General features: G+C 38.5%; 2 protein-coding genes across 5 annotated transcripts; both read left to right on the top strand.

The window, feature by feature from the left end:
• The first annotated feature begins 2459 nt into the window (after nt 1-2459).
• Nucleotides 2460-8068, top strand: LOC119774824. The gene is made up of 5 exons (XM_038272507.1): nt 2460-2809; nt 5030-5224; nt 5700-5844; nt 7072-7239; nt 7320-8068. The coding sequence occupies exons 1-5, from the start codon at nt 2743-2745 to the stop codon at nt 7630-7632; spliced, it is 888 nt and encodes a 295-aa protein (XP_038128435.1). The 5' UTR covers nt 2460-2742; the 3' UTR covers nt 7633-8068.
• A 139-nt stretch (nt 8069-8207) lies between these two features.
• Nucleotides 8208-15415, top strand: LOC119774823 (caspase recruitment domain-containing protein 19-like). 4 transcript variants are annotated; one of them, XM_038272504.1, is made up of 7 exons: nt 8208-8312; nt 10151-10296; nt 11468-11624; nt 11965-12033; nt 13730-13795; nt 13876-14011; nt 14045-15415. In XM_038272504.1, exons 1-6 carry the CDS (start codon nt 8291-8293, stop codon nt 13986-13988), a joined length of 573 nt encoding a protein of 190 aa, XP_038128432.1. In that variant the 5' UTR covers nt 8208-8290; the 3' UTR covers nt 13989-14011; nt 14045-15415. The 4 variants fall into 4 exon arrangements, with proteins under 4 accessions (XP_038128432.1, XP_038128433.1, XP_038128431.1 ...); XM_038272505.1 differs by having other exon boundaries at nt 11473-11624; nt 13876-15415; XM_038272503.1 differs by having other exon boundaries at nt 13876-15415.
• Nucleotides 15416-25840: the final 10425 nt, after the last annotated feature.

The following is a 25840-nucleotide window of genomic DNA, read 5'->3' as shown; positions in this document are numbered from 1 at the left end:
CTCATAGCTGGATTTTCTTCATTCCTTCCTTCCCTCCTTAACCCATGTGTTCCCCTTTGTTCTGGTTCTTGTTTTATCGGTTATTTTTTGGATTTATGTTTCTGTTGCCACTACTCCTTATTAAATCAGCAAGAAACCACATCAGCTACTGTCTCTGCTTTTGGGTCCTCTAAAAACCTCCACACAACCTGACAAAAGGGTGTAAATTGTAAAATGTTATAAATATACTGTAATCACTCATTAGTTTTTAGTTATCTTTTATAGATCTTCTCTTATTCCTTGTTGAGTGCTGATGAAATACAGATTTATGGCACAATCCCATCCCTCATGGGCACAGACCAGCTAGACGAAGTGATTGGTTTAGAGATAAGACACATAGATAACAGAAAGCGAATAATTTCTGAGGCTGTAGACGGACGCTCACTGTGTGTATGGGAGAGAAAAAGCTGGCATCCTTTCTGAGTCTCTTCTTATGTTGACAGAGTTGGTCTAGGGCCTGTATAGCTCAGCAGCACAGCTGGTTTTTAATGAGGCCCTTGCTTTGAGATTGAATATTGCATGTTTCAGAAAGTTTATTGAAAATTAAGTTTGTTTTATAAGTGCCTTTTTTAATCAGTAATCACTCTAGCAAAGGAAAAATCCTAAAAGCAGTATACAATTTTGTTTTAACAAAAAAGAATGAACAAATGGTACCAAAAAATGTTTCAAATGGCTTTTTTCTTGATTTTACAAAAGTAACTTTAAAGTGCTCTTTATAGACACAAGTCGTTTTACCAAACTTATACTTTTATGTTTTTGTTTCTTCTAAATGTGCAAAACTTCTGCTTTTTATTTTTAACAGCATTTTTTCCACCTTCTAATCACATGTTTAGCATGAAGATGGAAAGTATTTCTTAGTGTCAAACAAGTGGTGAAAAGTTTTACAGGTTTTTTTTTTTTTAATGGCATTCTAAAAATAATAGTTTAATAGCTACACTGCTATAGTTTAACATTAGTGAACAGGTCAATGTGAGACTATCAGTATAAATGTAGGATTCTCTTAGATAAAGTAGGATATTCTGGAGAGGCAGATGGCAGAAATACTTGTGATGATTCCTATGCGTATCAGGATGACATTATTGTTCAGTTGTGTAGAATAACATGTCAGTGGTAAAGAAATACTATTTTTAATCTTTCTTTTATTTTTTGCAGTTTGTTATATCTCTAGCCTTCTTGTTGTCTTCTTTTTTTCTCCTAACTTCATCATCCAACCTTGATAAATAAGCACATAAACATTTACTTTATGGGCTTAAATTTAAAATATAGAGTTTTCTTTGTTAATTACAGCAAAAGTGTATGAATGCTTTTAAGTCAGAGTCTGACATTGGTATGTCAGCACTCTTTGGTAGATTTAAGCTGGTACGTGCTTAGTTGATGGGGATGCCCAAACAGAACCATTTCACACCGTCAAGCATTGAGATTACCACCCAGATCATTTTTCTTAGGTCACACCACTTAGCAAACTAAAAAATATCACCTTAAACCATCCTAAACAGGCATTAAACAAAATAGATATAACCTATCTTGGTGTAGCAGAGTGCAGAGAGAGCAAATGGGCAATAAGCTGAAATGCATTGACAGACTAAAGTGTACCAAATGCAGAAATAACTGTTGCTCTTGCAACACTTACCAACTTGGAGGAAAAGTTTGGTAATTTCATCAAAATTGTTTCTTAAATGTCCTTACAGGGCTCTTAAGATTTTGCCCCCAGCATTTCAGACAGGGTCTGGGATATCTTTCCAGAATTTTGATCAGAATAGTGCATTTAAAGAAACACATCATGCTGTATTTTGATATGGGAAATGGTGGGTGTGTACTTTCTGCTACGTTATAAGCACACTTTAAATGTTTTCAATGTTTTCTTAAATCCAAGAATAGAAAAGGAACCTAACAGAAATGGCTGTACTGTTATTCTTATTTTTTATATTATTTTATTTGGTTTACTGTCGCTACAAGTTATCCGTTTAGAACAGGCAAGGCAAGGTTTCAGAAGCATGTGAGGAAAAAAAGGAAGTGAGTAAGTTTCATCAAATAATGCATTGAAGTGACGTTTGAAAAATTGAACATAGTTATTTCTCATCAGCTTAGCACCTTTAACTACTGCACCCCTTTTTCTTTGAAAGCAGATATTGGATAAAGTATTCAGAGACTAAATTGATGGCTAATCAAGGGGAAAAAAATGAGCGCATTTACGCACAGATATATTCATTTGATAATTAAGCAGACATGAAGATGATAAAGGCTGCGCGCAATACAATTTTCTCCATTTTTAGTCGGTAAAAATGTCTAACTCCTTGGATGGTTTTAATTTTAAGTTTTTGCAGACAACACAGCCTTTAAGTTGAGGTTAAAGTGCCTCACATCCTGTCACTTGTGGTCCTGCGTCGTGCAACCTGACCTACACTGTTATAATCCACAGAGTCAGTTCTGCTTTGGTTGACAAGGTCTTCACTGTACATCCGCCTGCGCGACAGCAGCTCTCTGCAGCGGCGCGCCGCCCAGACTGGGGTTAGAGCCAGAGAGGAGAGCTTGGCAGGGAAGACTGAGGCTGACCAGCTCTATCAGTCCGGGATACGAACGATAGTGAAGCTACCCTGCGGGAAATGTTTTAATATATCTTCAAGGACAAAAGGTGGTTCTTGGAGAGCTGCTTTTACGCAGACCAATAGGAAGAGCGGAGCGTGGACGCATCTGCCTGCCACCATGTCCGCGGCTACAGCCTCAGTCGCAGATGTGAGATTAGAGAAAGAAGACAGCCGCAGAAACTCCGGTAGGACACACTCAATGCTGAAAACCAATAGGCATCTGTGTTTTTAAAATTAAGCATCTTGAATATATGAGAGACTGGGTTTTGTTTTTACCACTGTGAGATAAACTCACGATTTTAGAAATTCATTGTAATGTGAGTGTGAAAACCATAGAAAGAAAGAAAGAAAGAAAGAAAGAAAGAAAGAAAGAAAGAAAGAAAGAAAGAAATAAAGAAAGAAAGAAAGAAAGAAAGAAAGAAAGAAAGAAAGAAAGAAAGAAAGAAAGAAAGAAAGAAAGAAAGAAAGAAAGCAAAGTGACACATAACACACACTTCAGTCAACATGTTTTATACCACTTGTCCCATTTTAAGTTTTGACCTATAATAGAAAATATTTGCTTATCCAATTGTCCTTTCTATTCAGTTTTTGTTCAAAAAATAATTTCCTTTTACCACATGCAGGGCCTTTCAAAGCTTTTCATACCTCATCTCTGACGTTTTCTCACTTAAACCACAAACCTGAGACATTCGTTGGGATTTTTATGTAACTATAGGAAACATCCAAACATAGTGTATAACGGTGAAATTAGAAGAAAGAGTTTTTTTTTTAATTTGTTTTAGAAATAAAAGTCTGCTAGTACCTCTAAAGAAAGAAATGCAAGGCATCACCATGCATTTTTGAAGGCCTCAGAGGTCAGAGAATATTAGTGAGTTACAGTGAAGCAACTTTTTTCTATAGGAGCTGCAGATCTCTTTGTCAGTGCAATCCAAATCTGACCTTTTGAGTAAAATCATCAAAGGCTTCTGCAGTTTGCTGTAAGTGAAATGAAGACAAAAATATACAAGAAGTGAGACTTACGTGCTAAACTCAGACTGTGGAGAAAACAAACATTTTGTAACACTTTAAAAACACAATTTCTATGGTGAAACATATTGGTGGCAGCATCTTGCTGTGGGGGATCCTTTTATTCAGCAGAAATGGGGAAGCTGGTCAGCCTAGAGCAAAGTACAGGACAGCTATAGAAGTGAGGCAAAGCTGCAGTAAAAACTGTTTAGATGAAAGTATATGTATGTGTTAGAGCAGGGACCCCCAAACTGATGGCGAGATGAAGCAGGGACCCCCTAATTATATATATTGTATGAAATTGTGTTACATTAAACTGGTCCTATAGTCACTCCTTTACACATGGAGTCATGTAACGAAAGTAATTTCGCCCTGGGATTATTAAAATATTTCTGATTTCTGATTTGAAAGAGCTCCTGTGTGTCACTGAATGTGAGCATTGATGACTGAAAGACATCTTCTACCTTATTTTTTTTAGTTGAATTCATGTTGATGTGTATTTCAAGACATTTCAATTAGTGGAAAAATTTGCAGGTGGGAAGTATTTAAAAAAAGTCTAATCAACCAAAACTTTTGCGACCCCCATGCAGTACCTCCGTGGACCCCCTAGGGGTTGCGGACCCTCTGTTGAATAATCAAAATATGAAGTTTATTGAAATGTCTTATAAAGGTTGTGAAAGGTTGTTTTACGAAGTATTTGGGGATCATTATAACAGTGCTCACTGCACTTATCAGTGCCAAATTCTTTTAATCATTTTGATATCCTTCAACTTCATGAACTATTTGTCATGGACTACCTCACTCATTTCCAAAAAAAATACATTCAAGTTTGTGGTTGTATTCAGATGCAGCAAAAAAAAAAAAAAGTTGTAAAACTGTTATCATTTTTTATTTTTGCACTATAAATGCTACCTCAGAGTTCTAGAGAGTTAGATCTGCCCCATCACGTCTTATAGTCATCCAGTAGATGGCTCATCCCAGCAGTTTGCTGCGTACCATGCTGTTCTATATGACAGTCAGTTGTTTAGGTTCCAGATGGCCTGTGAGTTTCCACCAACCTCTGGGGCCGTGTTCAATGATTTATCACACTTCCTGTTTTCATACAGTTTCTGCCGATTCAGTGTGCACAAGGCTGAGGGGGGGGCTATGTTTTGTCACGTACCGCTGAGCAGCCCTAAAGGGTCTCAGTGCTGATAGCTGAGGAATGGCCACCCTCTTCTCCACTCCACTGCTACCTTAATGGTTTTTGACCATATGCTTCCCCCTGAATCTCAGCATACAGCTAACTAGATTTCTAGTGAAATACATGCATAATATTTACATTAGATGCAAACAACACATCCCATTTCAAAAGTTGTATTTGTTGTGCAAAGTTAAGTTCCTCCAACTCTCTGCTTCAGGCCGTCCACAGGCTCAGTGCATCCCGATGCCCCTGCCGGCTGTGGGCCGGCAAAGGATCGTCAAGGGGAACGGGACCAATGTGGGCACAGTCATTTCCCTGCACTGCCCACCCTGGCAACGGTCGGTGGAAAAAAATATTACGTGCATCATGGGCACCAACGGCCCTCAATGGGACGAGAGGGCCTTCTGTCAGCGTAAGTCACAACAGAAAAGTTACAACCAAAATATAATTTGCCTGCTGATGCAGAAAACAATTAAAACAATAAGTAAAGTTATGCGATGATACATAATAGAATGGAATAAATAGTTAGTGTTACAGCAACATTAAAAGTAGGAATGCTGATGTTTCTGCTTAGACTGAGTAATAATTATGTTTTAGGACGAATAAAAAAACCTGGAAATAAAAAATAAAAATGTATTTAGTTTTTTATCCTACTTGATTGGCTGGCACAAAGATTATCTTAAATTATTTTAAAACTGCCAGTCTCTGTGGACCACAGCAGTCAAACCTTAATAATGTGTTTGCATGTGTCACAAAGAGTATTGACCAGCCTAGGACAGGGTGGATTTCACATTATTCCCATATTTTAATTAATGACTAGTGATTTTTTAAGCACACAGAACAAAATAAAAACAAATCAATTAATTAATTTTTCTTTTATGCTTCAGCTTTTTCCCCCTATGGGGACTATGGTTTCCGTGTAGCTGTCCTGGCATCCATTATAAGCTCAGGAATAATCTTGCTCATGTCTGTGGCCTTCATCACCTGCTGTTTACTGGACTGCATCGAAGATGAGAAAAGCAAAAACCAAAGGTGAGAGAATTTATGGACAAGTCTTGCTGTCTTACAATATCTTAAGTGATCAACAACGTGCACCTAGGATAAGTGGAGGCGTTTCGGTTTTTGCACAGATATTAAATGGGAAACAATTACTTCTGTGTATTTTGTCTCACTACGACCAGGAATGTAAGTCTAAGTTTTAGGAATATGAGATGACAGAACAACACAACAAAAGTTGTGTGTTCAAAAAGAACTCCTTATAGTGTTATCTTTGTTTTTTCCCCCCACCTCCAAAGTGCATAATCTGCCAATCATCATGATTGGCTGTTCTATTGGGTATAAAGTCAAGACTAATGAGTTTCCAATGCTCAAAAACATTATCGGGTTAGAATAAACAAATACAAATGAAATAACTGCAGCCAATAACAGTATGACACATAACCAAGACTGAATTTCTTGAAAATCAAGGATTTATTGTTTTTTCACCACAAACTGATTATTATGGAGCCGTAATCATTCAAGGTTTCAAACTATTCAACAGTATTTCTGTAATTACAGTTGTAACTCCCAATAAGAGGATTATTTACACCCTTTTCCTTTTACACAGTTTTCACATTTTTAAGTCATTATTATTTTGTGTCATTGCCACAATGATGATACAAAAAAAACACTATTTCCACACATGTCCCCCTGTCACGCAAGGGTTTTTTATTCTTCAAACCGGACTTCTCAGAACAAAGTCTTACTTTCCCCATTTTTACCAGAAGGTGATGTCTAGAGAGTTACTAAAGGGACAGACAGAAATCAGAAAAGTTGGAAAAAGGAAAGGGTGATTGAGCATGGGGTCAGAGTTGAGGACTCAAAGGATTGTGATATCCTAGTGCTGTATAAATGTGTTTAAATATGTGCTTCTTATGGTTTGGCTTACGTTGATGACCAACGTTTGTGCTATGCTATCTATCTATGTGCAAATATTCTAAATGCTGGGTTCTCTGTCACTGAGCCTAGAGGGTTGGTACAGATGGAGGAACAAAAGAAAGGAGGAACCACTTGGAAGGTTTAGGTCTCCCAAAGCCATCCTTGCTTTGTTTCTCTGAATTAAAGCTTCTGCTTTAGGCTCTCCAACCTCTAATGGATTTTGAATTCTCTCTTCTAGTAGATATAACAAAGTATATATTTGAGATAATGTGATTAAAAAAAAGTAGAGGTGCCCCCCCAAGATTATTTTCCCTCAACAGTTTTTATTACTTTTTGTAACAGAGAGTCTGATGGTCCCTCCTGGGAGGGTCAGGACCAATGGCAGGAGGACAGAAGGTCTGGTTACAGTCATAAAGGCTGGAACAACAACAATAACAATGCAGAGGAGAAGGTGCTACCTTGGTGGGAAACTGCAAACCCAGTCATGTGTGAAAACTTTCGACCGTGCAGGTAAAGGCAAATCTTAGAGTGAAGTAGATTCCAATTTGCTTGGGAGCATCAGAGAAACATGACTATCTCCTCCTTTACAGATGTCAGCAGCAGTACGCCAGTGGTTCCCCAATGCCGCGTCTTGCTGCCCTTCCTGGACAGGACTATGACCAGCCCCTTTTACCCCAAAACCTGTCCGCTTGTCCACCTGAGTATCCAGGACCTCCTCTCTCCCCGTGTCCAGCTGCAAACTCAGGACTGGTTCACTTCTCAGCACCGGGGTCGGGACAGGTGTGGCAGTATGCGGGACAGCCGTACAATATGTCTGAAGTCACCCCAGGAAACGCAAGGAATATAAACACAAACAGGAATATAACCCCCAAAGAAGTTTCCATCAAGATCATATCAGTGTGAAGCTTTGTTTCTGACAGAGTAAAGATTTAAGTTGACTGCATTAAGTCTAACAACTTCAACTCATAAATGAGTCATCAGAAAGCAGTATGTTTGGGGAACAAAACAAAAATCCTGAAAGTCTGTGGTACAATGGTTTATAGACGCTCACCTGACACCACAGCTTCTGCTGCAAATCAAACTGTGATAGCACACTGCCCCCTGGAGGAAGCTATGAGCCAATGCAGTTTTAGTATGTCTGCCATCCTGGGAATACAAAATCCTGACATTAAATGATGTAAACAGTTTCACGCCTAAAACAAAATCTCTAAAGGTTAAGGATGTTCACTGGAAAATACATATCAATGTGCAAGAATCTGCTCTAGAAATGTTTTGACTTTCAATGCCTGCATAATGATGTCAATAATGATTCAAACTTATTAAATCCTTTTAAAATAGAGTGGTGCTGTTAAGTATGTCCACCTTGAAGGTATATAGGTAAAAATGTACCAGCGGCTGAGTGAATCAGTGTTTGCTACTGAAAGCTGCAGCCTCCCAGCTGGTTGTCTGGGTGTAATCTAGTATTATCCTGCCATGGAGGTCAGTCAGGTCGCGGTGTGGGACAAGGCAACAGAGACTGTCCAGGGACTTTAAAGTGAGTCCCAAATGCTGTTTGCGTGCTATGGCACGACTGACAATCGAAGGTAAGGTTTTTGGACCTATGGCTACTCTGCAGTAGACATAGATAGATAGATAGATAGATAGATAGATAGATAGATAGATAGATAGATAGATAGATAGATAGATAGATAGATAGATAGATAGATAGATAGATAGATAGATAGATAGATAGATAGATAGATAGATAGATAGATAGATAGATAGACAGACAGACAGACAGACAGACAGACAGACAGACAGACAGACAGACAGACAGACAGACAGACAGACAGACAGTGTCCAACTATTTTTGTTGCATCCTTAGCTAAATGTGGCAATAAACCTCTTAGTAATTTATGTACGGAGCAGGGCTAACTCTATCTCCAGATTAAGTCGAGACATAAAATCTGCACTAATCATTTAGCTGTATGCTTTCATTGGGAGGGAAGTCTGTTTGCATGATGGCAGTGGTTCTGTAGCAATTTATGCTGTGTACCACTAAAATGACACACAGTAGGTTGCCTATGTACTGCTCCTAACATATATGAAAGTCTTAAATAAACAAGCAAAATGAAATTAATCATGCAGACAGAAATTTGAGCAGATAATTGGGTGCTTTTTTTTTACTTTTACTATGTGTGGGAAGTGTTTACCTATAAAAACCTCACTAAACAAAAATAAGCACATGTTGCAAGCATTTTAAATATAGCACAACTTTAATATGTAATTTATAATGTTACTGATTGGTTGGGAACATTCTACATTTTATCAAGAGGTCAACCTTGCTAAATGTTTTAAGAGCTGAGAGGAGCCATTGGATTTACGGAACATTGTGAGTTACATGAGGATTCAATAGACTACCTGGGCTTTGTAAAGCTGTTGCAGCACAGTCAGCCTTAGCTTTGCTAATTTTATTTCTTTCAGAAGTCAGTGAAATATGTTTTATAGGTATGAAACACACATATGTATAGCCAGAGCTATTAACTGGAACACTAGTCCTGGGATAAAAGCCTGTACCCTGGTGCCATTCCCCAGTCAAATAAAACAAAAAACAAAAACAGTTTTGAATATCCAGGAGATATATATATATATATATATATATATATATATATATATATATATATATATATATATATATCTATCCATACATGTTCATATTTTTTATTTTATTATGTTCTTATTTAAACTATATTTAAACTTTAAAAACAAAATAAAATAAAAAACAACAGTTTTGAATATCCAGGAGGTCAACTCAATGTGTTGCTTTAAGTTTTAAGTGGACGTGGCTGACATAAAGACTTGTTTGTTAATTTCGGGTGGGCACAGTTTGCACTAGTTTTGTTGTTGTCCGAGTCTTCCTTTGTCAGTTCATTAACTTTGGGGTCGCAAGGGGTGCTGGTGCCTATCTCCAGTTGTCAATGGGCAGGTCGCCAGTCTATCACAGGGCAACACAGAGACAAACAGGACAAATAACCATTCACTCACACATAAGGAGAATTTATGGAAGCCAATTAGCCTAACAGTCATGTTTTTGGACTGTGGGAGGAAGCCAGAGTACCCGGAGAGAATCCACACATGCTTTTTCCTGTAAAGGGATAAAAACCTAGAAGGTATTTTTTGTTAAAAGAAGGTTGAAATCTCTGTTTAAATCAATTACAATGGAAAATTGTTAGGCCTAAGCATGGCTTTTTGTTTAGTAGATTAAAACAATAAAAAGGAAAAATATTACTTGTAATCTTTATATCAAAATGTGTTCTTAGTACCTTAGGGGGCCCATTCCTTCTGGTGTTTAATGAGCTACAGTTTGAGCAGAATAGGGGTGGTCTTTTTTCATGCTGAAAAAAATATATTTACTAATGTCCTCTTGATCTGTACTGACCAGACACAGAAGACTATGATGAGCAGCTCTGCAGCGATGCTCAGTTTCTGTGCTCTCATCAGAGGATGGACACTGAACTGGTCGACAGATTGGTGCTGCAGCTCAACAGGATCTACCCCCAGATACTCAGTGACAACGAAGCCTGCAAGGTCACTTTATACATTATTAGGCAAAAGTAAACATCCACAAATATTTGCACTTGAAATACAAAATACAATACATTCCCATGTATTCATATTTTGTTTCACACCAAGCCTGCAAGGGGTATTTGTTGCTAAAATGCCCAATCTTTGTTTCATTTGTTTAGTCTGTAATATAAAAAAATGTAGAGTTTAAAAAAAACTCTAAAAGTAAAGTATTTCTCCTGGCATTTCAACCTAACAAAATGTCTGACATGTATATAGCATCTAATCTTAGTTATTAAGATTTGGTGACCTAAAATTACATTTTCCCAAAGCCTCTTACCAAGTTTTTGGGACTTTTCTTTCCATCCCTGTCCTCTTAAGTATACATGATTTTAAGATAAATATGCAGCTTCTTCTAGTCCCATCTGAGTGACAAGAAGAAAAAATATATGTTATGATGGAGGTCTATTTTTGAAATTGACTCAGCAGTAAAAATGAATCTCTTTATTTTTAAGCATACCAAAACATCTGGGACAACCTCCTGTGACCTACTCTGTTTCTCTGGGAGCAGTTTAGAGATTTTGCTTTTTTCTACCAGAGATGCTCACAAGTGGATAAAATAAAGACCATAAAGACATGTTGACGTAAAGTTATTCTGGCCTGACCTGAGTTCTAACCTCAACCAATAACCCCTTGTTCAGACTTTGAATCAGGTCCTCTCTTCCAGCATCAGCATCTGACCTCGTAAGCTTCCAAAAACTCAGAAATTCAACCACAACTCATTGATAACCATAAGAACGTCTTTGGACAGTATATTTGATTTCAAATAGTATATTAAGCTTGAATAATAGAAAATATTTTAGTTTACAAAAGTAAAATAAGGGTAAGGTAAAAGTAAAGTCTGGGGTTAAAGGTCTTGCTCAGGTACCCAGAGTGGCAGTCTGTGGGAAGCAGTGGGACTTGAACTCAGAAGCTCCGGGAGCCAAGCACAATGCTCTAACCACTGGGCCAACACTCCCCATATAAAATAATTAATAAAAATAACAAAAACAAAAAAACACTCCTTCCGCAGACTTTTTGTCTTTGGTTTAATCAACTAACCGAGGCCTTATTTAAAGGAAAATCTGATGAAGATTACTGGTAGAAATGCTAGCTCAGTGAAATTTCCTCTAAATGGCCTCCTGCCTCTCTGCAGTTCAGAAGCCTGAGTGTCCCTACTGAGGTGAGGCTACGTGAGCTGCTGATGTTCCTCCACGGGAAAGGTGACGAAGCATGTTTCGAGTTCTACAGAGCACTGCACATTCATGCTGAGGACATTTACTTCAGCTTGCCCACTAGAACCAGAAAGAGAGGTAAAGCCCTGCAAATGAGTGAGATTCACTCAAACTGTTGTGGTTTTATTAATTCAGATGCAGCATTTTCAAAAAGGTGTAAACTGGGGCAGAAAAGGTGGAGCACAATGTGACATCAGTTTCCTGTTAAAACCAAATATCCTGTTTGTCATGGTTGTGTGTTTAGACGTGTCATCTTGTGGGTTTTAAGAACTGACTTTTGGTTATAATTTTGTTATAATTCAAACACATTTATGAGTTTCTTTTTGAATGTAGTCTTTGTATTAAAATGGAAGGCCGTAGTCAATGTTCTTCTAAAGTCTGTCTAGTGCTGTTTAACCTCTATGACTCTCTGTCTCAGAGATGCCGGACTCAAGAGGTTCGATTAATAAGGCTGTCATCCCAGAGCGATATGTGCTTAATAACAGAGGTAAATCCAGTGAGAAGATGTATCCGAATACCAGCAGTCCAGTAGATCACAAGATGAACATGATTATTGTCCAGAGCTCAGCACTGGATCAGACATTCCCCCTTTAGCATTGCAAAATACGGCCACAGTAAACATTGTTGGGTGATAGGATCCAGCAAAAGCTCAAATCTAATTCCAACTGAGAAACTGAGAAAGAATGAAGAAAAGAAATAAATGTGTCCTTTTTCTTCAAACTCATGATTTCACACTGTTTTGTGTTGGGATATTACAAAAGAGACTATAAACATGCCAAGGATTTTCATCATAACTCTTCAAAAGATGAAAAAAGGTCTGGGGTGTCAGAACTCAGAACGTTCGACCCAGAATTCAGGCAGACAGACTGAAGTGATTTATAAAAAGCGCTCATTAACTGCTCATTGATCTATAGCTCGTCAGTGTGGACTAGATAATTGGAATCTTCTGTAGAGGTAAAAACACAGGTTAGTGACCACGTAACTCTGACGGGGAATGATAGTGAGCATGTGAGTCACTAACCTGGTTTTTAAGTTCAGTCTGAGCCAAGAAGAAGGAGTGGAATCTAGCTGGATGATTTCCCACAGCATGCAGCGGAAGCCGCCCAGAGAGTTCCAGGAGTAGAAGCCAAAGGTGCTGCAGGGCAGACAAGGAAGAGCAGAAGTATCCGAAAGGAGAATCAACAACCAGTGTCGATGAGGAAACACAAGTCCAGGCCAGAAGAACTGAGATCCGAAGAGGTACCTAAAGGAAATCCAAGCCAGTTCAGGAGACAGATCCAAGGTTGTTAGAAGGCAGAATCCAAAGGATGTCCGAAGACAGGTCAGGCAAACAGATCAGAACCGGGGCATGCTAACTCGGAGTACATGAGCAGAAACTAGTCAGGATCAGGCAATCAGAATAACACACAGGGTACACTAGGCACCTCTCGCCTACAGCTCCAATAATCTGCCACCTATGGCTGGGGCCAAACAGTTTAAATAGGAACTGGAACAGATGGATCTGATGAGTGATAATAGAAAACGGAGCAGAGCTAAGCAGGTGGATGAACTAAACCAATAATCCATTCATCAGTGACAAGATCATGACATTGGGTATGAATATGTTTGCAAATGTCTAAACCCTTATGGTTAACAAAATCTGACCTCTGGATTCTTTTATTTACTCACGTTAACTTTATCCAGAAGTAAAAGAGCTTCAGCAATAGACAGACACCTCTGGTAGATAAAAAAAATAATGTTACTGTTCACTATCCCAGAAAATACATTAATTCTGTCTTTAGGCTCCAGCTGTGGGAATAACACTTGGCAACATTCCTGGATGGGTGTTTTATTAATGAATAACCTTATAGTTTGTATTAGAATGGATTCTGCTTCTTCTCATCAATTCATTCTTAATCTGTATGAGCTCTGCCGCACCTTTTGACCCCTGTAGCACCAGAGTGCCCCCCCCCCCCTGCACTGTACCACTATACCATTCATCATCCCATTATATCCAGGGCTTTGGTTAGATGGGTTAGTTAAGTTCAGGTTTAAAGGCAGCTTCCTCTGCCGTGCATCGAAACTCAGCAGTCAAACTGTTGAAATATGACTATGATATCGGTATAGGTGATTTCCCACACTTTGTTTTCTTGTAGTTAAAGTGTTTGTTGGAAAAGATGAGTCATTTTTCTTTTCCTTTTAAGGACCGATGTTCTTCCTGAGCTGTTTTAGCTTGGCGGTTGGCATTGCATTTCTCTATTATTATGGAGGTGAGTCATGCAAAATAAAAACGTTTTATTTCCTCTTTATTTATATCTCTAACCCTTTTTTCGTCTATTTCTACAAACAGAATCTCAGAGACACAAGTGCACAGAAGCAATGCTTTACTGCTCTATGATAAGATTTAGTAAAGATGCCAAGGACGTTTTTGTTTCCTACGTGGAGGTTGGAAAGTTGAAATAAGGAGGATGGGAAGCTTCAGAGGACAAACCTTTGCTACTCTATTTCCCTCGCTGTGCCAAACCAGTGTTCATCCATGGGGAACTGTATCATTTCTGCTTGGGTTCTTTGTGAAAAAGAAATGCGATCAAAACAATATTTTAAAACTTCAAACTACACCACATTTGACTGAAAAGCAAACCTATGAATTAAAAGCAGATGTAGCATTTATGGGTTAGATGGCTATACTGTTTTTGTGATGTAAAATGCTGATAACAATGACTGTTGTTCACATCAGGCTACATAATGTTTTTTTTTTTTTATCTTTCTCATTTGTCATAAATATCTCTGTTCTGCTAGTTGCCCATGTGCAGCCGAGCTTTGCTGTTATGGTGCTATTATCTGTTTATTGTAGGAACAGTTTTCAGAGAGACATTTTGCATGTATTAGAGATGTAGCAATCATATAGCCAGAGAAGTCATTTGGCCAATGTTTTACTTAAGGGAGAAGGAGTTGATGATCAGTGGGTTAAACACCTAAAGTAGGAGAAGTCAGTGTTTTTTTAATCCCCTGATAATTTTTCTGTTGTATTTAAAGACAATCTTTTTTTCTTTCATCGACCCAGAATCACAATCAGTTAAAAAATGTTATCTGGTAAATATCTTAGGTGTACACACATAGCTGTTAAATGTCAAACCGATTAGTGTGAAGTTGTACTGCTATAAAAAACTGCTTCCAGTTATATAGTGCCAAACTCCAGTTCTCATAAGAGGGGGCTCTTATGTTATCTCCTCAAAATGCCAAAGATCATCTGAACGGTGCAGTGCACCCACTAGACTGGAGTTTAAACACCTTAAATTAGAATTAGACTACAGGAGCTTTCTTTCAGTAGCCAATATTTCCATCTAACATGCCCTATAACACATGTTCTTAAATGCACAGTACCTAAAATTTATTTACAGCATCATACATTTGTGGTATTGAACAAATATATAGACACTTAACCTCCGATTGCACCTTGCGCCCCACGATGGAAGCCCACTGCTCCCTAAGGGGATGGTTTAAATGCAAAGGTAAATTTCTCCAATATGAGATAAATAAAGTTCAATTATTATTATTTTTATGAACTTTACTACTGTGGACGCTTGAAGCTGACTGCTGTAGTTTAGGAAGTTGGTTATATTTCTCTTTACACAAGAGGGCGCTGTTTTTCATTCAAAACAAAACGGCCTCAGGGGTCAACCAGGTTGTTCTGGTGTTTCTTTTTTTTAATATTAATTATTCTCTTCTTTAACGCTGCTATATTATAAGAGAAACCTGCCTTGCTTCCCTTAGATTTGAAAATCAGTTAATAGAATAGAATAGAATAGAATAGAATAGAAAAAATCTTTATTGTTCCACAGTGAGAAGATTCAGGTGTGACATTGGCAAAAAAAAAAAAAAAAAAAAAAGTAACTGATACACATGAAACTTAATATTATGAAAAAATGCATATCAGGAAAAGTGTGAAACAGAAAGCTAAAAAATTTAAAAATGTAGAAAAAAGAATACAGCACTGTTATTAATTGAAAATTTAAGTGAACAATTTGACTTTTTCAAGATGAAAAGGCCTAGATCTGACAAATAAATTTTGGCTTAACTTTATTTGTTTTATTAAATTCAATTGTAGGTATTCTGATTTGATTAATTTTTTTTTTAATTTACTTCTTTCATTGAGTAATTAACTGAAACCTTTTAATTATAAAACATATACATACACTATATTGCCAAAAGTATTTGCTCACCCATCCAAATTATTGGAATCAGGTGTTCCAATCACTTCCATGGCCACAGGTGTATAAATTCAAGCACCTAGGCATGCAGACTGTTTTTACAAACATTTGTGAAAGAATGGGTCGCTCTCAGGAGCTCAGTGAATTCCAGCGTGGAACTGTGATAGGATGCCACCTGTGCAACAAATCCAGTCGTGAAATTTCCTCGCTCCTAAATATTCCACAGTCAACTGTCAGCTGTATTATAAGAAAATGGAAGTGTTTGGGAACGACAGCAACTCAGCCACGAAGAGGTAGGCCACGTAAACTGACGGAGCGGGGTCAGCGGATGCTGACGCGCATAGTGCGAAGAGGTCGCCAACTTTCTGCAGAGTCAATCACTACAGACCTCCAAACTTCATGTGGCCTTCAGATTAGCTCAAGAACAGTGCGCAGAGAGCTTCATGGAATGGGTTTCCATGGTCGAGCAGCTGCATCCAAGCCATACATCACCAAGTGCAATGCAAAGCGTCGGATGCGGTGGTGTAAAGCACGCCGCCACTGGACTCTAGAGCAGTGGAGACGCGTTCTCTGGAGTGACGAATCGCGCTTCTCCATCTGGCAATCTGATGGACGGGTCTGGGTTTGGCGGTTGCCAGGAGAACGGTACTTGTCTGACTGCATTGTGCCAAGTGTAAAGTTTGGTGGAGGGGGGATTATGGTGTGGGGTTGTTTTTCAGGAGCTGGGCTTGGCCCCTTAGTTCCAGTGAAAGGAACTCTGAATGCTTCAGCATACCAAGACATTTTGGACAATTCCATGCTCCCAACTTTGTGGGAACAGTTTGGAGCTGGCCCCTTCCTCTTCCAACATGACTGTGCACCAGTGCACAAAGCAAGGTCCATAAAGACATGGATGACAGAGTCTGGTGTGGATGAACTTGACTGGCCTGCACAGAGTCCTGACCTCAACCCGATAGAACACCTTTGGGATGAATTAGAGCGGAGACTGAGAGCCAGGCCTTCTCGTCCAACATCAGTGTGCGACCTCACAAATGCGCTTCTGGAAGAATGGTCAAAAATTCCCATAAACACACTCCTAAACCTTGTGGACAGCCTTCCCAGAAGAGTTGAAGCTGTTCTAGCTGCAAAGGGTGGACCGACGTCATATTGAACCCTATGGATTAGGAACGGGATGTCACTTAAGCTCATATGTGAGTCAAGGCAGGTGAGCAAATACTTTTGGCAATATAGTGTATGTGTGTGTAATTTGTCATGTTAGAAAAACACAAAACAATGTATCTCTTAACATTATATGTATTCTTTAGAAACTGTTTAAAAGAAGAAGACTAAACAATCCAAAGTACAGAGCGGATAGTATGGAGTCAGTTTTTCTGATTAAAAAGTAAAAATCTGATACCCAGTTACAACAAGTGTTTTTTTCAGCCTCACCTTTTGTTTTCCCAGTTTCTTCAACTATACAATCAATTTACCCCAGTCTGACTCCATAGGAGGGAGAAGGAAAGAGTCTTTGGGAAAAGATGGTAGACGGCATTAGAATGCAGTCGTTATAATCATTTTTTGAAAGGCTAAACTTGTCTTAACTTTCTTTCATCTACAGAATGCTGTATGTTGGGGCAGGGCTTGTGGCAGAATAAGAGTATCTTGTCTTGGGCCCAGGCAGAGCTGTCAACTGGCTCCACATTGTTTTGTGAGACACAATATTCTAGTCTGCCATATTGATGACAATTGAAAGCAGAGGGCTGCACGCATAAATTAATAATGGCTGAGTGGATGAGTAAGGTTAACTTAATGTAAGGCAGCATTAAATACATTCACTTAACTGTGCAGGAAAGACATGTGCAGATGTCTTGAAAACCTTTCTCTAAATATTAATCAACCTTTTAAAAATGTGGCTACATTTGGGACACGGAGGAGGGCTCAGACAGCCAATCTTCCGATGTTTCATCTGTCTTCTCTGTAAAGGAAGAGAGAAACAGATATGGGAAACTCATATAGAGAATCAAAAGAAATCTAATGTGATCTAATTAAGCAGCTTTAGTTACTTTAATTAACACATTTGTTTCATGTTTTAAAGATAACCTGATAATATTTATGCATACTCTATGAATAAAGACAAAATCAATTGACATTTGTTGGATTTGTCTAATAAACATATCTTATTTCAATATCAATATTGAATTTACTTAAGAGAAAACCATAACATTGTGTAGATACTGCATAATATGAAAACATATGCATATGGGCTTATTCAATTTAACTTGTTTAAAACTGAATTAATCATCTGATGATGATCTTTAAGAACTAATAAAAATGAATGCGATGGGAGAATTCCTGAAATAACCTATTCCCCTGGTTGCCCAGAATGCACTGTTGTCACACACAAGCATATTAATCTTATCTACCTGCTTGGTGTGTATACCATCACAATATGACAGCCTAAAAAAGTCAGGGGAATTGAATCTTTCAGGTGTAATAACTTGCACACCACACAGTCTAACTTGGGTCTAGATTCAAGTTTCAGTGCACAGAGTAAGGAGACGCCTTCAGAAATCCACCTGTCACAGGACTGGACCCTGTGAGGTCACCTCTTAGCTCAAACATAACGCCAGAGTTTTAATTGATCAAATAATTTAGAAGGGAAGTTAGTTTCTCCGACGTTCTCAAAGTCAAAAATCTCTCATTAACTACCAGCATCCTGAACATTGGGCATTACAATGTATGTTTATGGCTGCAATTATTAATCAGTTTAGTTATGATGATTAATTAGTGAAATATTTGTAAGATAAATGGTAATTAAATCTAATTGTTAAGTGAAGTATCTCTAAATGAAGTAGCTCTAGAACACACCAGGGTTTAAACATTATCCAGAACTTAAAAAATGTCACCAAGTGTTTAATTTAAAAATTTTTGTTTATATGTCAATATGTATTTTAACACCCATGTTTATAAAAGAAAGAAAAATTACACTTTAAAAGTGTTAGTATTTTATTCTAATCTTTTAATAATTATTTTTTTGTTACATACTCTTCGAAAAATGTATAGTTTGAATTCACAAAGATAACATGAAATTCATTATATTAAACGCATTATAATTCCTGACCTAAAATAACTATTATGTGATTAAAAATGGGACACTTATTTATTTATTCTTTTAGTTTTAGCCAATGGAGTCAATGAAACAGGCACTGGCTCGATGACTTGTTTTGGTTTAGTTGACTCAGATGAAACAGTCCAATTAAAGCCTTTTCTTTCAGGTAGCTCTGTTGGGGTCTCAGTCGTATTGACTCTGCCTCACCAGCTGCCGCCGAGCTAGAGAACCACACACCCTCCATCTTTGCTCATTGCAGTTGGATTCTGTGTGAAGCTGAACATTTCCAATAATTTATTGTTTAGCTAAATGAAGATGAGAAAAAAAAAGAAAACATAAGATTTTGCTGAGTAAGAACTTTGATTTAGATCAGACAGATCCTGCACATATGCATTTGTCAAGCAGCTTCATCAGACTCCCTGATCCAAATGGATAGTTTGGGTTTTTGAGTGAATCCATCTAGAATGTTTGGGTCATGGTAGGACAGCTGTGGAGACAGACAGAACACAGTCACATGCGCCTAACTGTCCACTTCTGTTTGTCCACCAGTAACAAAATATGTTGTTGATGCACCAGACCACCTTTGGCACCACGGCTGTTTCTCTCTGGTTCGCTCTGCCTGCAGCAGTGAAAGGACAATGGTTGTCTGGTAAACAACCAGGGGGTGGATTTTGTTTTATTTTGTTGGTGGAAACTTCCACAGCAGACTGGAGTGGTCAGCATGTATTTAGGTCAGGTAGATTGTGTGGAGTAAGTTCAGAGATCCAGAAGACCAAAACCAAACAGTCTATATTGATACAAGAAATGAAATAAGCAAAGAGATTCAACAGAAAAGTAGATAAAAGATGTCACCAGAAAAACATTTCTGTATTCTTGGTAAGTTGCTGTGGTTTGGTTGATAAACTCCCAGGGCAGTGATGAAGATGTTGACAACCGGGATGATAAAAACCAGGCTGCTGGCCAGCTTCTCCATTAAATTTAATCACCAGTGCTTTTATTCATCACTGAGGTTCCATCGTCCTGCAGACAAAGTCAGGACATTTTACTAAATGCTAACACTCATCACCTACTTTATACAGGGACTGAGGCCAACACATTAACAGTAAGTCATAAATAAATGTAGACTTCAGCCTTAACTCTGTATGGACTTTATGTCTGTAATTGCCAAAAAAATGACTGATTAAAGTTTTATTAACATTGAATATGTCCCTTTGATTCTAAGCCAATAAACAAATAAAAGGTAAAACCTTCACTTTTGACAATATTTTTGCTATTGCTTCATGTTTTTCCTTTTAGTGGTTACATGTATTATTTCAATCTAAAAAACTCACACAGAGAGAAAAGATAATTAGAAGAATTTTATTGATAAGAAAGTATAGTCTTTGGCGCTCAGACCTCGGCAGGAACATTCATGCTGAATTATGCTTTAACATGCATGAGTAGATGAATGAGAATAGGGATGTTCCCCCTGGCCTGAAACTGGTGGTGGTTTAATTCGAGCTGGTTGACAAGGTAATCTGCTGAGCAGAATTGTGGGACTAGAAGACTGAGGGAGCTGACGCCGGGCTTCACTCAGAGACTCGGGATATAGAGGTCCTGCTTGGTGATGCAGGTACCGTGAACTGTCCATGAGGAGCAAGCATGAAGCGACTGTGGAGAGGAAAAACTCCCCCTCGGGAAGAAACCTCTGGCAGAACCGGGCTCAACATGGTGGTCTTCTGCCGGACCAATGCAATGAGACGAGGGATGGTGAAAACTGGGATTAATACTCTCTGATGAGGTTGAGATGAAGTCATGTCATGGAGGACGATTCAGCTGTGATGGCAGAGAAGGGGATGGAGGTGGGTGAATTGTCGTCTGAATCGAAATCCGACATTGCGATTGCAGGATAGCGGGCTGGGATGAGGATTTGAAGGAGTTTATAAAGTGAAAGCAGGACGCTGGTTGGGCTTAGTGGTGGAGTAGTTCGAAGCTGATTGGCTCGCTTCGGAGACGGATCAGCTTCTGATTGGATGGAGGTAAGCCAGAGTTTCTTCAATTGAACTTCCGCTAGAGCTTCATTTGTTGTTGTTTTTTAATCTACAAGGCATTTCAAAAGTGTTTGTAACTCTTATATATTTTCAGCCTTTGTCAGATTACAACCACAGTTCCAATGCCATTCACTTAAATAGTCATTTAAGTGACAGTTAAGAAAATAATGCATGGCTTTCAAGAGTTTTAGTTCAACAAATACACATTTTAAAAACATGCCCTTCAATTGGTGTATGCACCTTTGAGTACAAAATTTGCAAAACAAAAAAACAGAATTTTGCAACTAGCCTTTTTAATATTATTACTCCTGCAAATGAACTGCCTCCCCATTGCCTTGCAGTATTGGTGACTACTGAAGACATTTGATCTCACTAGTTTACATCTAGCTGTATCATCAAAGGCAGCTGAATACAACAGCATATTGCATTTTTTAGAATAATTTTACAATTATGCAGAACTTTGTGTTGGTCTATGACAAATCTAATAAGACACACCAAATGACAATGGTTGTAATATAGGAAAAAAAACAATTAAATGTGTAATTGGTGTAAATTCTTCTAAAATTAACTGGATATATTTTATTAAAATCATAAAAAACAGTTGAGAATCGAAGTAAGGGCATCATCTTTTTATCTGCAGGTTTTGGTGGAAACTATCTGGTTTGTAATAGGATCAAAAGGCAGATGGCCAACAAAACATGACTTACTATGTTATGCAATTATCTCTATCATCAAGAACTAGGCTATTGTGCAAAAGAGGTGATTGAAAAGCTAAATAAAGGCCGTGATTCAACAGCTCACAGAACCACTTTTACCAGTAATAACTTGAATTGTATTCTGCAGGATCTAATCTGCCTCTTACATCGCTGTGGAGGAATTTTGGCTTCCATTTCTCAGGAGGGTTACTTCAGTTCAGTTGAGATTTTCAGAATTGGGTTTACGGACAGTTTTATGAACACACTACTGCATTTTAGTGACATTATAGTCTGGACTTTGACTGTGGGAATTGCAGCAGCCTGATTTCCTTGCTTGTTTGTTTTTTCACATATTCTGCTATAAATAGTTCAGTTGTAATTGGGATCCTTGCTCCATGTCATTATATAGCTTAGTTCCGCTAACTGATGGCCTCACATTTTGATTCTATCAGTTTTTGGCACAAAAAAAAAGTCAGTGATTGTCTGATGTCAACAGGGTGCCAGTTCTTAGTCGCTGAAAAACAAGCTTTAGAAGAAGCTCAAAATCACTGTTTGAAAATAAAGTTGCGTTAACAGAGTCTAGCAGCAGAATTACGACTCCTTCGATCTTGTCAACATCGCATCACAATCACAACAGCTTTACATCCTTCTTTTATCACCGGGTTTTTGCATCTACAGGATGGGTTTCTGCCCTTAACAACATACTACAGCACTGGAATGATATCGTTTTCTCAGTCTATGGAGTGAGTCTTTAATTTTAACCCTGACTGAAGCACAGCTTTGCAATGCAGTTATTAAGATACCCTATGAATAATCAGCAGAGAACCATGAATCCAAATATGACACTCCTGTAAACAAAACAAGATTCACTTTTACAATGTACATGTAGAACAATACAGAGGAAGAACCTAAACCGATTGAGGGAAGCTTGTATTTCCTATCACTGCAAATATCTGGTTTAGGACTTTGAATGAGCTGAAATGATTAAACCAACTAAACCATGTTGCAGTGACATAACATTGTTGTCATCCTCCTTGCCACAGGGGACTGGCTTGTGAATGCTGCTCACATTAATGTGTGCTGCCAGAAATGAATCTCCCCACAGATAGAGTGTGACTGAGCGTCCATTTGTTGCCAACCGTCAAAGGTCAAGCGGTGCACCAACCCTGCCTGACTGTGTGCTGTCTGATGCTTGTGGGAGTGGGATAGAGCGGTGGGCTGTGGGAGCGGTATGTAGGCCACTCACATCACGCACCGCTGGCTCTGTTAGACTGGTTTCACCCATGGGTAAAAGAGGGGAAGGATTGAAGGGGAAGGCATTCAAAACAGGCTTTGGAATAATCAAGAAAGTAAAGGAAGTGGAATGAAAAGTGTAATTAGAAAATGATGTAACAACACAAGTGAGGGGGTTGGATGACATGTGAATGAGGGCAGGGGAGAAGGGTCAAAGGGTCCGAGAGCTACTCTTATGTGTTATCAACTTTTTCCTCCTTGAAACCAGAGGATAAGAAGATAGATGAGGACTGACTGTCACTTTAAAATATGAGAGATTTCACAACTTAAAATACAGCATGTTGCTGTCTATGGAGTTTGGAGAAATAAATCAGTCATCTGTTTCTGACCTGAAATCTTTTATTTTTAGGTCATCACGCAGATTCACAGGGAGGAAGATGACACAGTCCTTTTAGCAAATGGAAAATAACAACATGCCTCCCTTCGTGTGCTGATTCTGGTGGAGCTGAGGTGAATCAGTGTGACTTTGCTAAAGTTCAACAACCTGCTGTTTGACCTGATGGAGCCTATTGAGTCCAAACTAATCCATGCTTTTCTTTGTTCAATCTACAAACTGAATGTGCATTATGTAATCAAAACGTGTATGAAAACGTCTACATTGATCTCCTTTAAAGGCTCAAATAAAATGTGAAATAGCTTTGTAACAAGACATTTACCTATCAAAGTAAAATTATTTATATGCACAATTATTTTGTGTTTATTTGTAGTAAATATCAGCAGATGCAGAGGCTTATTGACGTGTTTTTTTTTTTACACAAGACATGAGGAACAGAAGTGACCCTGCTCCTTTGATTACCATATATGCTTACAGCCTAACACCGTATCGTATGAACTCTGACCTGGTTACCATGGTCACAACAAAAGACTAGCTGCTAATTGGTTATATGTCAGGAACTGTGGACTTGACATCGTAGTGGGCTGTGCTTTTGTAGGCACAAAAAGTTGCTACATAGTAGGCATTGATCTTTCTGAGGTTTAGGGAGGAGAATTTTAAATTAAAGTAATTAAAAAACAAGAAATTCTGTAAAGCTGATGTTCTACCTGTTTCCTTATCTGTGAAGATAAACAGGATTCCGACCGCAACATGCAGACAAAGAGAGATGTCAATTAGAGTGACGATGGGGGTGTAAAACGAGATGTTTGGCCCCTGCTCCATCACAGCTTTAAGCTTCAAGGCATTAGCCATCAGTAGAGCCAGTCAGATCCAACATACTCTCAGCTGCACTCTTCTTATTAACATTGTGGTTCGTGTTCAGGAGGGGTGGTCCACCAGGATGAACATCCGGATGGGTGGCCCGAGGAGGGAAGAATGCAAACAGTACAAAAACAAAAAATGTTTATGACTAGGCAATAATGAACTTGCAAAGAATGCAGGGAAATGACCAGAAAAGCACACTGCTTTTCAACAGAGAAAAACAGCACGTTGGTGTGACAAGCAGTAATGTTGTGTTTCCTTTGCATGGGTGTCGAGGATCTGGTTGCTATTCTGAGCTAATTGGAAAAACAAGCAGCCATTACTGAGAAGTGACCCTTAAAGACAGAACCATTAGTGAAGGAAAAAGAGTATAGCACAAAAGCAAATATCTTGTTCACATGTAGAGTTAAGTAAAAAAAAAACTGTTGGCTTTTTCTTTCTTTCTTTTTTCTTTCTTTCTTTCTTTCTTTCTTTCTTTCTTTCTTTCTTTCTTTCTTTTTTTTTTACTTTTTGTTACACTAGGTTTAACTTATTCATAATCTGTTGACTATAGAAATCAAAGCAGTGATGATTGACCATCCTTGTCTTCTAATTAAGGTGGTATGAGGAGATATGGAGATAGTGCGGAATAACTGCAGAGTTGAAGAATCAAGCTGAGTAAAACCCAGTAGAACTTCTTGAAGGAAAATATCCCATTGTGAATAATTTATATATACTTAATGCCGGTAGACAAAAAAAACAACAACAAAACAATATTTTAATCCACAACAAAAAATAATTATATTTAATCTAAAATTTTGTATCACATTTCTTAGACTTTTTTCGTTAAGACTTCATGCAATTTTCCAATAGGTATCAGTCACTGGTGGAAAACAAAAGATGGTACTTAGTTTTTCCAAATCATAACCATCCATGCAAACTGACCAGCTGGGTGAGCTGTTGAAGATTTTAAATCGGGTTAGATTCTAAAACAATATTCCAAGATATGAAATAGAAATCTCATGTATACCTGTCCAGATCACCATCTGAGAATGGAAACAGTAGCCTTCCATTAATGTGCAAGGAGAACATTATTCAGTAAACAAAAGACACATTGCAACTCTGGAGGAATACACTCACCGGCCACTTTATTAGGTACACCTGTCCAACTGCTCGTTAACACTTAATTTCTAAGCAGTCAATCACATGGCGGCAACTCAGTGCATTTAGGCATGTAGACATGGTCAAGACAATCTCCTGCAGTTCAAACCGAGCATCAGTATGGGGAAGAAAGGTGATTTGAGTGACTTTGAATGTGGCATGATTGTTGGTGCCAGAAGGGCTGGTCTGAGTATTTCAGAAACTGCTGATCTACTGGGATTTTCACGCACAACCATCTCTAGGGTTTACAGAGAATGGTCCGAAAAAGAAAAAACATTCATTGAGCGGCAGTTCTGTGGGCGGAAATGCCTTGTTGATGCCAGAGGTCAGAGGAGAATGGCCAGACTGGTTCGAGCTGATAGAAGGGCAACAGTGACTCAAATAACCACTCGTTACAACCAAGGTGGGCCGAAGAGCATCTCTGAACGCACAGTACGTCGAACTTTGAGGCAGATGGGCTACAGCAGCAGAAGACCACACCGGGTGCCACTCCTTTCAGCTAAGAACAGGAAACTGAGGCTACAATTTGCACAAGCTCATCGAAATTGGATAATAGAGGATTGGAAAAACGTTGCCTGGTCTGATGAGTCTCGATTTCTGCTGCGACATTCGGATGGTAGGGTCAGAATTTGGCGTCTACAACATGAAAGCATGGATCCATCC

This window comes from Cyprinodon tularosa, unplaced genomic scaffold (genome assembly GCF_016077235.1).
Source record: "Cyprinodon tularosa strain WSP-4 unplaced genomic scaffold, ASM1607723v1 ctg833, whole genome shotgun sequence".
NCBI lineage: Eukaryota > Metazoa > Chordata > Actinopteri > Cyprinodontiformes > Cyprinodontidae > Cyprinodon > Cyprinodon tularosa.
This window is presented reverse-complemented; position numbering and strand designations above follow the sequence as displayed.

Coding starts and splice junctions, on each gene's coding strand:
- LOC119774823 (XM_038272504.1), top strand. CDS start 8,291: ATGGCACGACTGACAATCGAAG. Junction 8,313..10,150: donor GGCACGACTGACAATCGAAG/GTAAGGTTTTTG, acceptor TGTACTGACCAG/ACACAGAAGACTATGATGAG. Junction 10,297..11,467: donor GTGACAACGAAGCCTGCAAG/GTCACTTTATAC, acceptor GCCTCTCTGCAG/TTCAGAAGCCTGAGTGTCCC.
- LOC119774824 (XM_038272507.1), top strand. CDS start 2,743: ATGTCCGCGGCTACAGCCTCAGTCGCAGATGTGAGATTAGAGAAAGAA. Junction 5,845..7,071: donor GAGAAAAGCAAAAACCAAAG/GTGAGAGAATTT, acceptor TTTTTGTAACAG/AGAGTCTGATGGTCCCTCCT. Junction 7,240..7,319: donor GAAAACTTTCGACCGTGCAG/GTAAAGGCAAAT, acceptor CCTCCTTTACAG/ATGTCAGCAGCAGTACGCCA.